Here is a 13,186-nt window from a genome sequence, read left to right on the forward strand (position 1 = left end):
CGTGCACAATTGACACCCCTGCAGTTGCTTCCATTTTTGCCAGCCGTGCTGCCTCTGAGATGTCCCATTACATGTATCCCCTTGGCTGCTGCACCATATAAACTTAGACAGGTGATCAATATTTAACTAAGGAAGAGCAGTGGAAGGTAAACACTTCCTTTGATCTGTGTCATTTTCTGCCTCTTGGAGAAAGAAAACACAGAGTACGAAGTGCAGATATTCGGGCCCCAAACCAGAATGGGCTGACTATCGTAATCATCTCCGTTCCTCACTGGAAGGAAAAGCAAATGAAACCATTTTTGCTAGAGGAGAAAAGTGAATTGAGTTGTCTTAAGGAAAAACGTTACGAATGACGGCATTCAGGCTTAAAGCAAGAGTGCAAATTTAGGCCATGTTCCTTGGGATCTGCAGGGAGGGAGAAGGCAGAACTGTGCAAATCTAGACTTTCTATACCAGTGCTTCTCCACCTTGGCAACTTTAAGATGTCTGGACTTCAACCCCCATAGTTCCCCAGCCAGCATCGCTGGGAACTGAAGTCCAGATATCTTAAAGTTGCCAAGGTGGAGAAACGTTGCTCTATCCAATAGGGAAAAAAATGAAGCTGTGGAAAAATGCAAGAAAGTTATGAATGGGAGAGTTCTTGATTGCCCCATCCCTCTGATGCAAATTCTGTTCAGTGCAGCTTGTTAAATCCAACCTTTTTTGAAAGTAGACAACAGTCCCACTTCACTGGCCAGATTTTATGAGTAAATGCTTACCATTCTGATGCAGCTACAAAGATCTAGGTGAAGCCAATTAGTGGCCTGCGAGGACCACAGAATTGGAGCAGAGCTTAACATAGCAGAGAAGTTGCGCACAGAAAAAGAATATTATCTTAAAAGAGCTTAAATGAGCACATCAGAGAAATACAGGTTATTGATCTTACACACTCAGCCCTCCGAAGCATAAAGAATTACACACTTAGACATAGTAAGTTCAAAAGTAAAGTAAAAAGAGTTACTGACTTTTGTTCTTGGTACCTCTGGTGGAAAAAAAGATGCTCCTTGTTTCTTCTGTTCTTTAACTATACTTAGTGATCTCTTAGCCCTACAGCTGCTAAGAGCTGCATGGAAGAAAGGGCTAGGCACATGGCTTTAGGCCCGAGATGGAGAGAGAAGCAAAACATGCTTCTTCTCAGATGGTGAAGAAGGCAGCAAGAGTGAGAGAGACGGGGAATGGCAACAAACAGCTTCCTCAATAGCATGGAGAATTGCATCCTGGGAACAAACTCAATTTACATGCTAATCGAAGCATGCTGATTTGCTAACACTTCCAACAGTAGGTAGGATCAGTAAAATCTTGCAGGATATCCTTGCAATTAGCCTATAATACCAGGGAGGAATGGCCAGGTACTACTATATGTTGTGCGAACAGATCTCTCCAACTGATTTCTGCTGCAGCATAAGCTTCAAGGCCATCTGGGATGGACAACAGAGGTCAGCCTCTCAGTGCTACTTTCCAACAAAGAAATGGCAGCTGAAATGGGCCATACAAAACTGCAGCATTTGAGTGCCTGATGTGCATCTCTTCCCAAATTAATGGATGCTGCCAGCGTAGACAAAATACCTACAGTCCTGACCCAGTACTTGATTCAAGTTGTGCCGATGCAGCATGTCTGTTGGACCCAAACATCTGAGAGAATCGTTTTGAAAAGGGGCATCTGTGCAGAAGGTGTCAGCATCTGAAAGATGGTGGGCATTGCTTCCAACACAATGCCATGCCCACCTTTTTTCAGATTTTGATGGCACCTGCGGACACTGCTGCCATCCGAGACTCTGGAACCCATTAGCTTTTGGGGAGAAGCACATAGGCAGCCGCAGTCAAACACTATTAACAAAATTAACCACAGGTTTAAATCTCTTCCTTTGGGATCAGCAAGATTTAGAAATGCTCAGCTTTTAAATATTAGGAATTTAACAATGTCTTTAGGCTGTATTCCATTTCTGTTCTAACCTGGATTTCGTCCTGCACAGAAGGATTCTGCACATTAGAGGACAGCACGGAAAAATATATGACACAATAGAAAATGCTATTGCCAGAAAGTTCCACAGAGGCTGCCACATCTTGCATTTCTGAGCACTTTCAGGGAGAGAGGGAGGGGTATAAACGCCGGTTGAATTCCACAAGCGTCCTCAGATCATTTCTCAGATACGGCCTCCTTTCAGTGAGATGAGCACGGTCAAGATTTGTAGCAACAATAACTCCATTTAAATGTGATGCAGTTAAATATTACAGGTTGGGAAGGCAAGTAGCGGAACCTGTTTGCACAGCTGATCAGCCGAATGAATAGCAGGTCAATGGGGGAGCGATGGACCGGTAGGCCTACCTGGGAGTTGCAATACTTTCTGCTCAGGTTCTGGGTGAGAAGCCACTCGGACGACACCACACTCAGTGTGTCAGTCAGACAATTTCTTTATGTTTTTTCTCGTTGGGCACTTTTTCTTTCCTGATTGTTCATTTAAAACATCTTAAATAACATTTGAAAGTTCATAATGGAATTTGCCCAGTAAAATATGAAGAGACACCTCTTTTTTTAAAAAAATTAGGCAACGTAAGTACAATAACGTTTAAAACCAGGCAAATATGGTTTGAAAAAGAGATCACGGGTCCTTTGTTCCATTTTCTGAATACTAAACTTTTGACCCGAAAGGGTATAGGTAGTCCTCAACTTACTACCACTATTGGGACCAGAACTTCTGTCAGTAAGCATTGCAGTCATTAAGTGACTTGCACCCAATTTTATGACCTTTTTTGCCACAGTCATTAAGCGAATCACAAGGTCGTTAAGCAAATTTGGCTTCCATTGGCTTGTCAGAAGCCAGCTGGGATGGTTGCAAATGGTGATCACGTGACCCCAGGACGCTGCAACCATCGCAATTACATGGTGGTTGCCAGGTGCCTGAATTTTGACCATGTGACTGCAGGAATGGTGTGACAGTCGTAAATGTGAGGACCAGTCGCAAGTCACTTTCAGTGCCGTTGTAACTTTGAACAGTCACTAAAGAAATGGCTGTAAGTCAAGGACTACCTGTACCTTTAGAATTGATCATTGAAAGGGAAAGGAATCCATTGAGAAAAGGTGGTGTTTTTAATTCAACATTTACAAATTCTTTATTTGTGGCTCTGCCCCTGCAGAGAGGGCATGGTTATCCCCTGGTGTCCTCTCTGGGGCCACAGCCACATGCAAGAAGAGAGCAGAGAGTGGGACAGACATTCAGAGAGCCCTCAGTCCAAATTCTGTGTGAAACCAACCCACACGACAAACCCTTGAATCTGATAGCTGGACAAGAAGAAGAAGGTTAGGCCGGCGAATGTCACAGGTGGAGTCTGATGGAATCTGGATTTGACTTCTTTTTCAGGTTTCAGTCTGGATTTTTTATTTCTGTTTTACTGGCTCAACCACTAAGATGTTGACATCCACAGTGCCAAGGGGGTTCACAGTTTCATCAGTTTCACATTCTGAAGCTGCTCATGGACCACCCCGTTTCAACACATTGCTACTTTCTCCAGTATCCTGTCTAACACCTGGCATGAAGCAGAGGAGAAATGCTCTGACCTTTATGCTGTTTGCTTACCCTACAGGGTGTCTGTGTGAATGAAACACCAAAAGCCCAGCTAGCCGTGACCTAGCATCGCCAACTTTAACGTTACCCCTGAGAAGGTCACAAATACTAGGTATTGTGGTTTGATCTATCAGAAATCTCGCCAAGTGTGCATCAGAAAATGAAGGCACTTGCAGGAAATTCTTCTTGTTTGACAATAAACAAGGGCTTCTGCAGGTGTGGTCAAAAAAGTCAAGATGGTAGCTGTGATGTGTCATCAAAGCTCTGCCTGGTTTTTATGTGCTTGGAGCACATTCAGATGGCTCAAAGCAAGTCTTTCCCTTATAAATGCCTTGGTGCAATTGTTTGGCCAGACCCAATGAGCAGCACCGTTAAAGGTAAGAAAAGGTAATATTTTCTTACTTTTACTTGAGGAATTTTGCAACATGAAAGAGTCAGCATAAAACACAGAGGAAGCAGAAATAGGCAAGAACACAAGAATATATTCAGATGCAGAGGGGTGACCAGAAAAGCCCATTCTCTCCCTGTACCTGTTGACCTTGGCTGGAAAGATTAAAAGAAAGCTTGAATTTAGAGTTAGCTGGAAAAAGAAGGGAAGCTGACTGTCCAGGTGAGAGGATAAGGTACATGCTGGGAAATCCCTCTGCAAGCATGTAAAAACAAAGGCCTTGTATTTCTTCAACATCTAGGCTACTTCCAAAGGGGCTCATCCACTGGGTGAGGTCCATCAGTTTGACCCTGTACAGCTCGGTTCCATCTGGTTTGGCTCCTTCAAGGAACTCTCCAGCTTTAGTAAAGCCATCACAACAGCTTCTGCTTATCTTTGGCTGATCTTGGGAGAGAGGTGGCAGAATTAAGTAGGGATGGATCTTGGATGAGAAACCTGCAAGAAATCTCAGAGTGAACATCTTGACCAGGAAGTCAGAAAAGAAATCAGGAAGGCAGTGGCATGTGGGTTCTGTATTAAGGAAAGGAATATCTACTAAAAAGAGAAGGCCCTTTTTCCCAGATTCCTACGTATTGGATCTACAGTCCCATTTCCTTAAATAACTGGGCCTGAAATGTATTGAATTTTTTCAGTTTTCATCTGAACTTGCTTTTGCGATGCTTGCTCTTCCAGCTGGATGCAAGGACACCTGCAGGGAGGTTAAAAAAATTCACAGTGGTGACTGCAACCTCATGATCAAGGCCCCGATTCTTTCTTATGTGTGCCACCACCATTTTGACTTTTTTTTAACACCACCACCCTGATACCCCTGCTTATGAGGAATCGCTCAAGGGCAGAAGGAGATTGAACAGTGGGAGATGTGGCATGCTGGGTCAAGTAGCATTCCTGATTGGGTCCTTTCGGACTAAAAATTTACCTGGCAGCCAACCTGAATCTCATGATTGGGAGGGAGAAATGGATAATTAACACCTCTGGCACAAACAGTGAACGGCCATTGCAAAACCTACATGTGTAAGAGGGATATCATATGTCTTGCAAATAGTGATTGTACGTGGGGAACGCTGTGTCGAACATCTTTAACCGATCAAACCCTGCTCAAAGGTATGGGGCTTGCCTATGAGCCCTGGAGTCAAGTGCCGGGCTCAGTGCATCTCCCTTTGCATGGTAGACCACGTCACGCTTACAGACTGGAGGGTGCGAAATCTAACTAAAATTTACCTGCTTGCTTCTTCTTTAAGCTTATCTGTAGTCTTGGAACCTCCCAAACTGGCTGGAGGACAGGAGTATCCCCAGGGCAGGCTAAAAAAAAGTCAAGAAGGTGACTACGATGGTGCAATTGCACATAAAAAACAGAGTCTGAATTGCACCATCGTGGGCGCCATCTTGACTTTTTGTACAGACACACCTGGAGACACACCTGTTGGGAATCTCCTTCTGCTGCACAACACATTCTTACCATGCAGGAGAGGGGAAGAGAATCACGTGGCTTGCATTGTACTCAGTTAACAATGTTGACCCATTAAGTTTAAGGCTGTATTCCTGGCTTGTTGTAGGGGATTGGGAATACCGGGGCTGGAAGCTAGACAGCAAAGTTGGGGAAAACCACAACAAGAACAGCACTTTCACGTTGTTTCCAAGACCTATCCCTGAAGTCATCAAGAATCCAGCTTAAGGGAAACTTTTGCTCTTCCAGCAAGGCTGATAAATGAGCTGAGATTTGGACAATACGTTCTTGGAGTTCTTGTTTGTGCTGAAGCATTAAAGCACTGAAATAAGCCGTACTGATATGGCGGGATTTTCTTCTACGTACGTAAGCCTAAGTCTCTTCTTTAAGGTTGTAATGCCGTAGTCGCTTCCTCAGTAGAAGTAACTCCAGTGGGCTCAGTAGTACCTAATTACCTCTGAGCATAATATATAGGGTTGCACTGCAAAGGATATATCAATAATAAATATGGCTACTAGAAGCCATGCATTTGCAATGGTCTTCTCAAGCAATGAGCAACGTAAGGAAAAAAAAACACTGTCTGGTTTCTGCCCAGAATCCATGAAGTGAAACTTTCCCCACAGATCACTTCGTGCTTTGAATATTTGGAAGGACCCCTTGCACAACGCACCCCTGGCTTTACTAGGTCCATGGCCTGATTCTCTGGTTTACCTTGTTTCCCAGCCTAGCTTTATGTTTGCCAGACATTAAGGACCTCCCTTTCTTTTCTTTTCTTTTTTCTTCAAAGCAGAAAACCTACCATTCTGGTCACAGCCTTTCAGTTGTCGAATTGGGTGGATTTGGGTGCTCTTTCTAGAAAGACAGAAGAAGATTCAGCCCTTAGACGCCAGCCATGCAGCTTTATGGTGTGAAGCTGGGTCTGCTTCTGTTTTTCATTGGCAGCTTGGGATCCGGGTGGGCCATTCCGTTAGAAGGTCTTGAGAAAACCAGTAAGTATGACCTCCTTCAGTCAAACTGAGATTGGAACTGCATGAACTGATGTGGACATCCCCAACTGGGGCCGTCCAGATGGGTTAGTTCAGAGCTACTGTGATGCCTAGCCAGAAGGACCACAGGGATTATCGGTCAAGATTATCTGAAGGCACCACAAGGAGAAGGTCCCACAAATGCATCAAGTTGGTCATGCAGACACTATTCATGAAGTTCTGAATGTGTGAAGGGAGTTTTACAGGCAAACAAATATCCTTATTACATCATACCAATTCATTGCCTACTCAGACAATTTTTGCTGAAATTATTAACTATAATCTTTTTCAGTCCAGACAGATTCAATTCTAGAGCATTATTTTATATTTTATATTTTATATGCATTTTATTTTAGGATTTTCTCTTTCACTGCTACAAATCAGGATTGGTAAGTCTTTCCCTGCGATATCTACTATGGTTTCGGAGGAGATAAGGAGAAATTTAGATGTTGCTGCAGCTCTTCCTTTTTTTTTTTAAGCATAGAAGTGCTGAAGTATTCTTCCCTTAGTGTGTGTTCATGTGTGTGTGTGAGTGTGCACACGTGTGTGTATGTAAATAATTCTGGATGGAGCTGCATGGAGCAGAAGAAGAAGGAGTCTTAACATTGCAGGCAATTTAAGTAAATTCTTCTTGGAAACTGCATTTCTGAATAAACTGTACCAGGCTGTCATATTTCATGAAAAATGAGTCATCCTGTGGCTCACAGAGTAAAGAAATGCACTAATATTCCTACTGATTCCATTGTTTTTTTCTTCCAGCCCTGGATTTCTTCCGTAGCAACAGCATGCTTCTGACCACCTTCATGGGCACTAATTTTATTGTTAATATTCCAAAGTGTGTCTCTTCTTCCAAGTTTTCTCCAGCCACAGTCAGAATAGCAGTGGCTCAACTTCCAGATGCCTTCAGTTTACCAGGTACTGTATATGGAATATGCATATCTTGGTTACGTTTAACAACTTAGAATACAACATGTGGAGCAACGAAGGAAGAGTAAAATTCAGCCTGAGAAACTGCATTCATGCAATCAAGCTTTTCTCCTCCACTAAAATTTCACAGATGTTTCTCAGAACAGGATCTTCCAAACTCGCTTTCAAATTCTGGTTTCCAAACCCGTTGAGCAACAACTTAAAAAACACAGTGGCTCTTGCTGAGGCCGTCGGTCTGTAGTTTACAGGCCTCTAAACTTCAGTGTGCATGCTTTCTAGTTACTGGAGATGCTTACTTCGTTTTTAACAATACATGGCTTCATTTTTAAGGCAAGGCCCCTGAATTGTAAAGGGAAAGCATTGTTCCCCTACTCTTGGGATAAATATGCTGTGGGAATGGTGGTGGGAAGAAAGGAGGAGAGACAAGAGCTTTAGTAAGTGTCGAATGAGAGAACTCACTGTGGGGACTGGGAAGAAGCTGTTGTTAAAGAGAAGTCCAGGAGAAGATCTGGAAGTAACTACATTCTGCAGCTTCCTTGAAGATAAGCAGACGCGGAAAGCCGTCTAGACGGGTGGCCAGTAGGAGTATCAGCCCTTTGAGATAGGCCAGGTCAGGAGTTTGCAAGGATTCCAGCAACATCACTCGATTGCTGTAGGTATAATAACAGACTCTTGAAAGCCTGCCAGAGTTTCTCTCTGCTGCCATCTTGACTTTTTTGACACCCCTCCCATGGATACCTTGGATGGGGAAAATCTCAGGGCTGGGATCTAGGCTTGGAAAATGTCTACAGAAGAAAGCAACGGTGTCTTCCGTGCGGCTGCCAATGGCATGGATGGGTCCATGAAATAGCGAAGCTTCAGCTTGAGTTGAAGGAGTTTTTAACTTCATTCTGCAAGAAAAGTGGGGAAATGGCCGTTCCTGGCAGGTGTGTGACTCAGGCTAGAAATATGTTCCTCCTTTCTGCGTGAGGCAGTTGGCCCTGCGCAGACAAGAAAAACTCGCTAACCAAGAATGCGAGATAAATACTCAATTCCAAAGAACTCCATAAACCGCCATATTTGTTCTGAAGCGGTTTAACAGATCCAGGCAACTGCAGCAATTCTGCTGTCCTGTATGAAGTAGGGAGTTCGTATCAGCTTCCTCTTTGGACAAGGACTTTCAAGAAAGCAAGAATGTGATATTTGAAAAGTTTTATGCCTTCTTGCCCTTCATGGAACTAGTGTGGCTTAGGGTTTGGTGAACTAGCCACTGTGCTTTGTAAACCCAGGTTTCCAGGTTAGTGACACAGGAGCCCAACCAACCTTGAGACCTATCACTGTTTCACTTTAGCTTTACACCTGAGCAGCCGGTGAAACCTTAACCAGCAGGGCCTTTGAAGAACATACGAATCTGCGAAGATCATCTACTGCTCTTCCTTCACAGCATTCAGTATTGCTTGGCATTAACCAAAATACCTCCAAAGAAGTTAAAACGACACTGTTCCATGGCTGGGTTTCAAACAGAGAATGAGCCCAGAAAAATGCCTTCTTTTTTTTTTTGGGTCCCCTGATGATGTATGGATGATCAGCAAATCCCACTGAGCTAAGGCTTCCCTTGTTCTGTGCCTTGAGATCAGCCTTGGCTGACCTCAAAAGGCTGAGCAGGGTTGGACCGTCCTGATTAGTCCTGGATGCGCGGCCCAGGGTGATCAGTTTCACTGAGATATTGAAAAAAAAAAGCCAGCTATGAAGAGGGCAGTATTAAACCCTTCTGCACAGTTGCTAGAAAACCACATAATTGTGCCAAGAAGTGTTGGTTCAACTCAAAGGTACCTTTACCTTGATTTACTTATGGTCGGAGGAGATGGGTGGCGACAAATTTGATAAATAAATAAATAAATAAATAAGCATAATGGTCAATCTAGGCAATCATTGTGAAGCTCCCCGACATCTCCTTGGCTGATACTCTTTGGAGGACAAGAAATGTAGATCTCCTGATGCTGCAACTTCAGCCTAAACCATGTTTGTTGCAGACCCAGTTTATCCATACTGCCCAGTCCTTTCCCACCTTCTTTCACTTCACTCTTGAGGGTACATATTCATGCAACGTCAAGGAGGAGGGCAGACAGAACCGTCTACCTGGTCGCGCTCATAAAAACAGGAAAAGCTTTGATCACACCATTGTGGCTACCGTCTTGTCATTTTTCACCATACCCTGCTTGGGAAGGAGGATTTTTCTAGGTTCCCCCATTTCTGGGCTACAAAACAAAACAAAACAAAACAAAACAAACCACTATATAGCCACAGGTTACAGTATTTTCACTACTAGATGGTGATCTTGTGGTTGTCCAGATACTTGCAACCCATATCTCATTGGCTTGATTTTTTCTCATAGCTCATCCAAATGTAGAATTGTCTAACTGGCACAAAAGGTCTAGTAAAAGCTGAATTCTCTCCTGTTGAAAAGTTGGTGATTCTTCTTCTGGTGATAAAACAGACCAAGGGTTTTCATATTTTTGTTGCTCTTTTTAACCTATCTTTTCTTTTTTAAGGTGTAACAGATACTGAACAGATCGAAAATCTCCGCAGGACCCCTCAGGCCCTGGTGTATTTTGCAGACGAATTCAAGAGCGTCTCCTGCAGAGAGGCCAGAGAACTTCTGGTCCTTGACATGGATGACAGCCAATATGAGCTGATCACTGTGATAGGCTACCAGGTGGGAGCAGAATTTTGCCGTCAAACCAAAGGTCCCTTCTGCAACCAACCTCTGAAGCCATCTACTTTTTATAGGTAATTGTGGACACAGAAATATATGAATACTTCCCCTTTCCCCCCCCAAGACTTCAACTTTCCCCTCTATTTTCCATGGACAAGTGAGGTGCCCTGGACACTCTCTGCCCCTCCAGATGGTGCTTTCATGCTAGGCATTTAAGGTGAAACTTCCATACTTGTTTTCACACTTGTTTTGTGGGGGGTGTCCAATAAGTCAAGCTGGCAGCTGCAATTGTGTTATCAAAGCCCCACCCCTACACCACACAAGTTAAAATCATGTGGTCATGATCATGTGGTCTTGGCTACCTTTTTTAATACCCTGCCCCTAGTTAAGTGCATTGCATGTGCTGTGCATGTAAAAAAGGGGTGGAGCTTTAATCTTGAATTTTTTTGACCCATCTCCCATGGAAACCTCTGCTTGTTTTTTTTTAAATGTTTTATCAGGTGTCCTCATTGCACTATCATCCAGCCGTTGTTACATGAGGTACTTCCTTGTTTTCAAGGGTGTCTCCAAAAGAGACATTTATTTCGTTCTCTCTTTGCTAAGAAACAGCATTTTCTAAGCATCCAGGAGATGCCGTCTTCCCTTTATAATCTCTCCACCTTCTTGAAGCCCCACCTTCCAACCCTACTGCTTCAGAGTTCCTGAACATTTTCTCCTGCCTTTTGCTCCACCTTTCATTTCAAGGGTGAACTTCTTTTTTCTGGATGACAAGTCTGTAATAAGAGCGCATACGGATTGGTCAACAGCCATACAGACCAGGAATGGTAAGTTTCAAGTTCCTTGATTAAACTCAGGTTTGTTAGTAGGGAATTATTTCTTGGCTGGCTTGTGACCATTCTTGAGTCATACTTCACAGCAAGGTCTCCTAAGAAAGCAGCTCTGATTTATGCTGGGATCAACTACATTCAATAGTACAGAACAAAGAGAAAGTCTCTAGTAAACAAAACATTTCCTGGCTCCGAACTCCCTGGCTGGATCAATCCATTGCTTTAACCCAGCCCCAGGTCAGATTCACCCATATGACTAAAGCGGGAGCCAGCAATACCACCTTCCTTTCCAAATGAACCCAAACATTTCTTAGAAAATAAACCCGCAGGAGAGGGCTTTCTTGGGAAGGATGCCCAAAGGTTAGTGGCAAGGTTGGTGGGCCAAGTGGGAGGGTTTAGAATTTGGGCCTGTGGGCACCTGGAAAATCAGCACTTTGGAACTGGTGGCAATTGTCCCCTTGGGAACCACTTTATGACAGCTCTCAAAATGTCATAATGCCAATTCATCCCCAAAGGTTGGCTATTTCCTTGCTAGGCCATGCTTTAACCATAGTTTGGGGAACAAAATGGTCTGATCCATCCAGAATGCTGAGCCATCAACCATGGTTTACAGGCCATATGGCTGAGTTCACAAATTGGGACTGCCTGAATATTCAGATGCAGCGGCTGAGAGTTCTCACCATCTTGGACCAAACCGTGTCAGACAGAAAGAGATGAACCGTTGAACTCAAGCATGCCAGAAGTGTGTAGACATGCAGATCGTTCCAGAAATGTGTATCAGATCTGACAAGCTACTTTTTCACTGGGAACCCCTATCAAGTCATCCTTTTAACAACTTTGTAAGACCAGGCAGGGCCAGTATTTCCAGGATGCAGATGGATTGAGGCCAAGAAGGTGAATTAGGTAATTCAATTCATGGGCAAGGAAGGGGCTTTTAATAGATGCCTGTCCCCAAATTGTAGCTGAGCTGTTCTGAACATCTGTTTTATGAGGCAGCTCTTCTGCTTCCCAACTCTTTGCAGTAGGAAAAAAAAAGTCTTTGTTGAATGAGACCTTTGAAATCTGGATCTCTTCACATGCATGAAAATATTTGTTTACTGATGTCAACTCATTCCTTGAGAACTCGTCCAAACTCTTGGTTTCCATAGAGGCAAGCTGTGAGCATTTCGGGGCTATGGTGTTAGTTCTTAGACCTGAGTGTAATTTACAGACACCACAGGGATCTAAATCAGAGTTTGTTTTGATACTTCTTGGAATGTTTTGACTCTTAACTCCATCTTCCTTTGCATTCCAGTGACCAACTATGAATCAGCCGATGTGATGTTTGAAGGGCGGGCAGGAGGAATGATAGTAATTACTATTCTGGTCTCCGTTGGTGGGGCTGTTCTCGTTGTCGCATTAATTGTGGCAGCAGCATATTCCAGTAAGAAATAGGAAATCTGCCCCTTCCTTTCTTCTGGATTAAAAACGATTCCCGATATGGATGAAAAGCAGAATTTGCTTGGGGAGTCAAAGGGTTCTACAGGAGCAAGCCCTCAAGTCAAGGAACAAACTGGTGAAGAATGAAAGCAGCCTCAAATAAAACAAAACATCTACAATTTCACCCGTACGATTCTTCGGATTCTATGCACATTACTTCAGACACATCATATTTTGGATGCATTTTGAATCACTTCTCTGCAAAGATAACCCTGGATTCAGCTAATTATTTTTAAATACCTATATCAGTATTCCGCTTGTTCAAATGTAATACAGTGGCAAAGCTGGGTTGGCTGGCACATAATATATGAAAGAATCCTGCGAACGGCTGAGCCCAACCAAGTTCATAATTCCAATTATCTGCCGGAGTCCAAAGAAGGGCAAGACCTTACTTAATTATGGGTGTCCACAGGGGAGGCACGTAATTGCAAAAATGACATGAATTACATAATTTTTAATGAATGTTTTGTGCAATGATTTCCTCGTGGCTTCTACCAGACATTGCTAAAAGTAACACCTCTCCTTAGTAGACCAGTTCCTAATGGGCAATGTCTGCAAACTTCCCAGAGTCCTTTTTCAATATTCCGATTCAAAGAATACCTCTGTGAAGCCCAGAGGTTGATTGAGTTGGCAGAATTTAATCAAAGGTGCCGAGTAGAAGCCACGATGACGTCTCTTGGGACATGACATCATCCCGCACATGACTTGAATTGCATAATTTGCAAGTGAAATCGTTTGA

At 43.4% G+C, this 13,186-nt stretch overlaps 2 protein-coding genes across 2 annotated transcripts in view; both read left to right on the plus strand.

Moving 5' to 3' along the window:
- Positions 1-13,186, plus strand: part of PRR5 (proline rich 5) — a 544,979-nt gene that overhangs the window by 524,029 nt on the left and 7,764 nt on the right. The gene's annotated exons all lie outside the window — the stretch shown is intronic.
- LOC134501396 (uncharacterized) lies at positions 6,350-12,683 on the plus strand. The gene is made up of 5 exons (XM_063309191.1): positions 6,350-6,483; positions 7,279-7,434; positions 9,978-10,215; positions 10,886-10,965; positions 12,263-12,683. The coding sequence occupies exons 1-5, from the start codon at positions 6,387-6,389 to the stop codon at positions 12,400-12,402; spliced, it is 711 nt and encodes a 236-aa protein (XP_063165261.1). The 5' UTR covers positions 6,350-6,386; the 3' UTR covers positions 12,403-12,683.

Source organism: Candoia aspera, chromosome 7 (genome assembly GCF_035149785.1).
Source record: "Candoia aspera isolate rCanAsp1 chromosome 7, rCanAsp1.hap2, whole genome shotgun sequence".
In the NCBI taxonomy this organism is placed as follows: domain Eukaryota; kingdom Metazoa; phylum Chordata; class Lepidosauria; order Squamata; family Boidae; genus Candoia; species Candoia aspera.

What these genes read in the sequence shown, in the direction of transcription:
- LOC134501396 (XM_063309191.1), top strand. Translation starts at nt 6,387, where the DNA reads ATGCAGCTTTATGGTGTGAAGCTGGGTCTGCTTCTGTTTTTCATTGGC. An exon ending in AGATGCCTTCAGTTTACCAG is followed by an intron (nt 7,435 to 9,977) that starts GTACTGTATATG and finishes TTCTTTTTTAAG; the next exon opens with GTGTAACAGATACTGAACAG. An exon ending in AGCCATACAGACCAGGAATG is followed by an intron (nt 10,966 to 12,262) that starts GTAAGTTTCAAG and finishes TTTGCATTCCAG; the next exon opens with TGACCAACTATGAATCAGCC.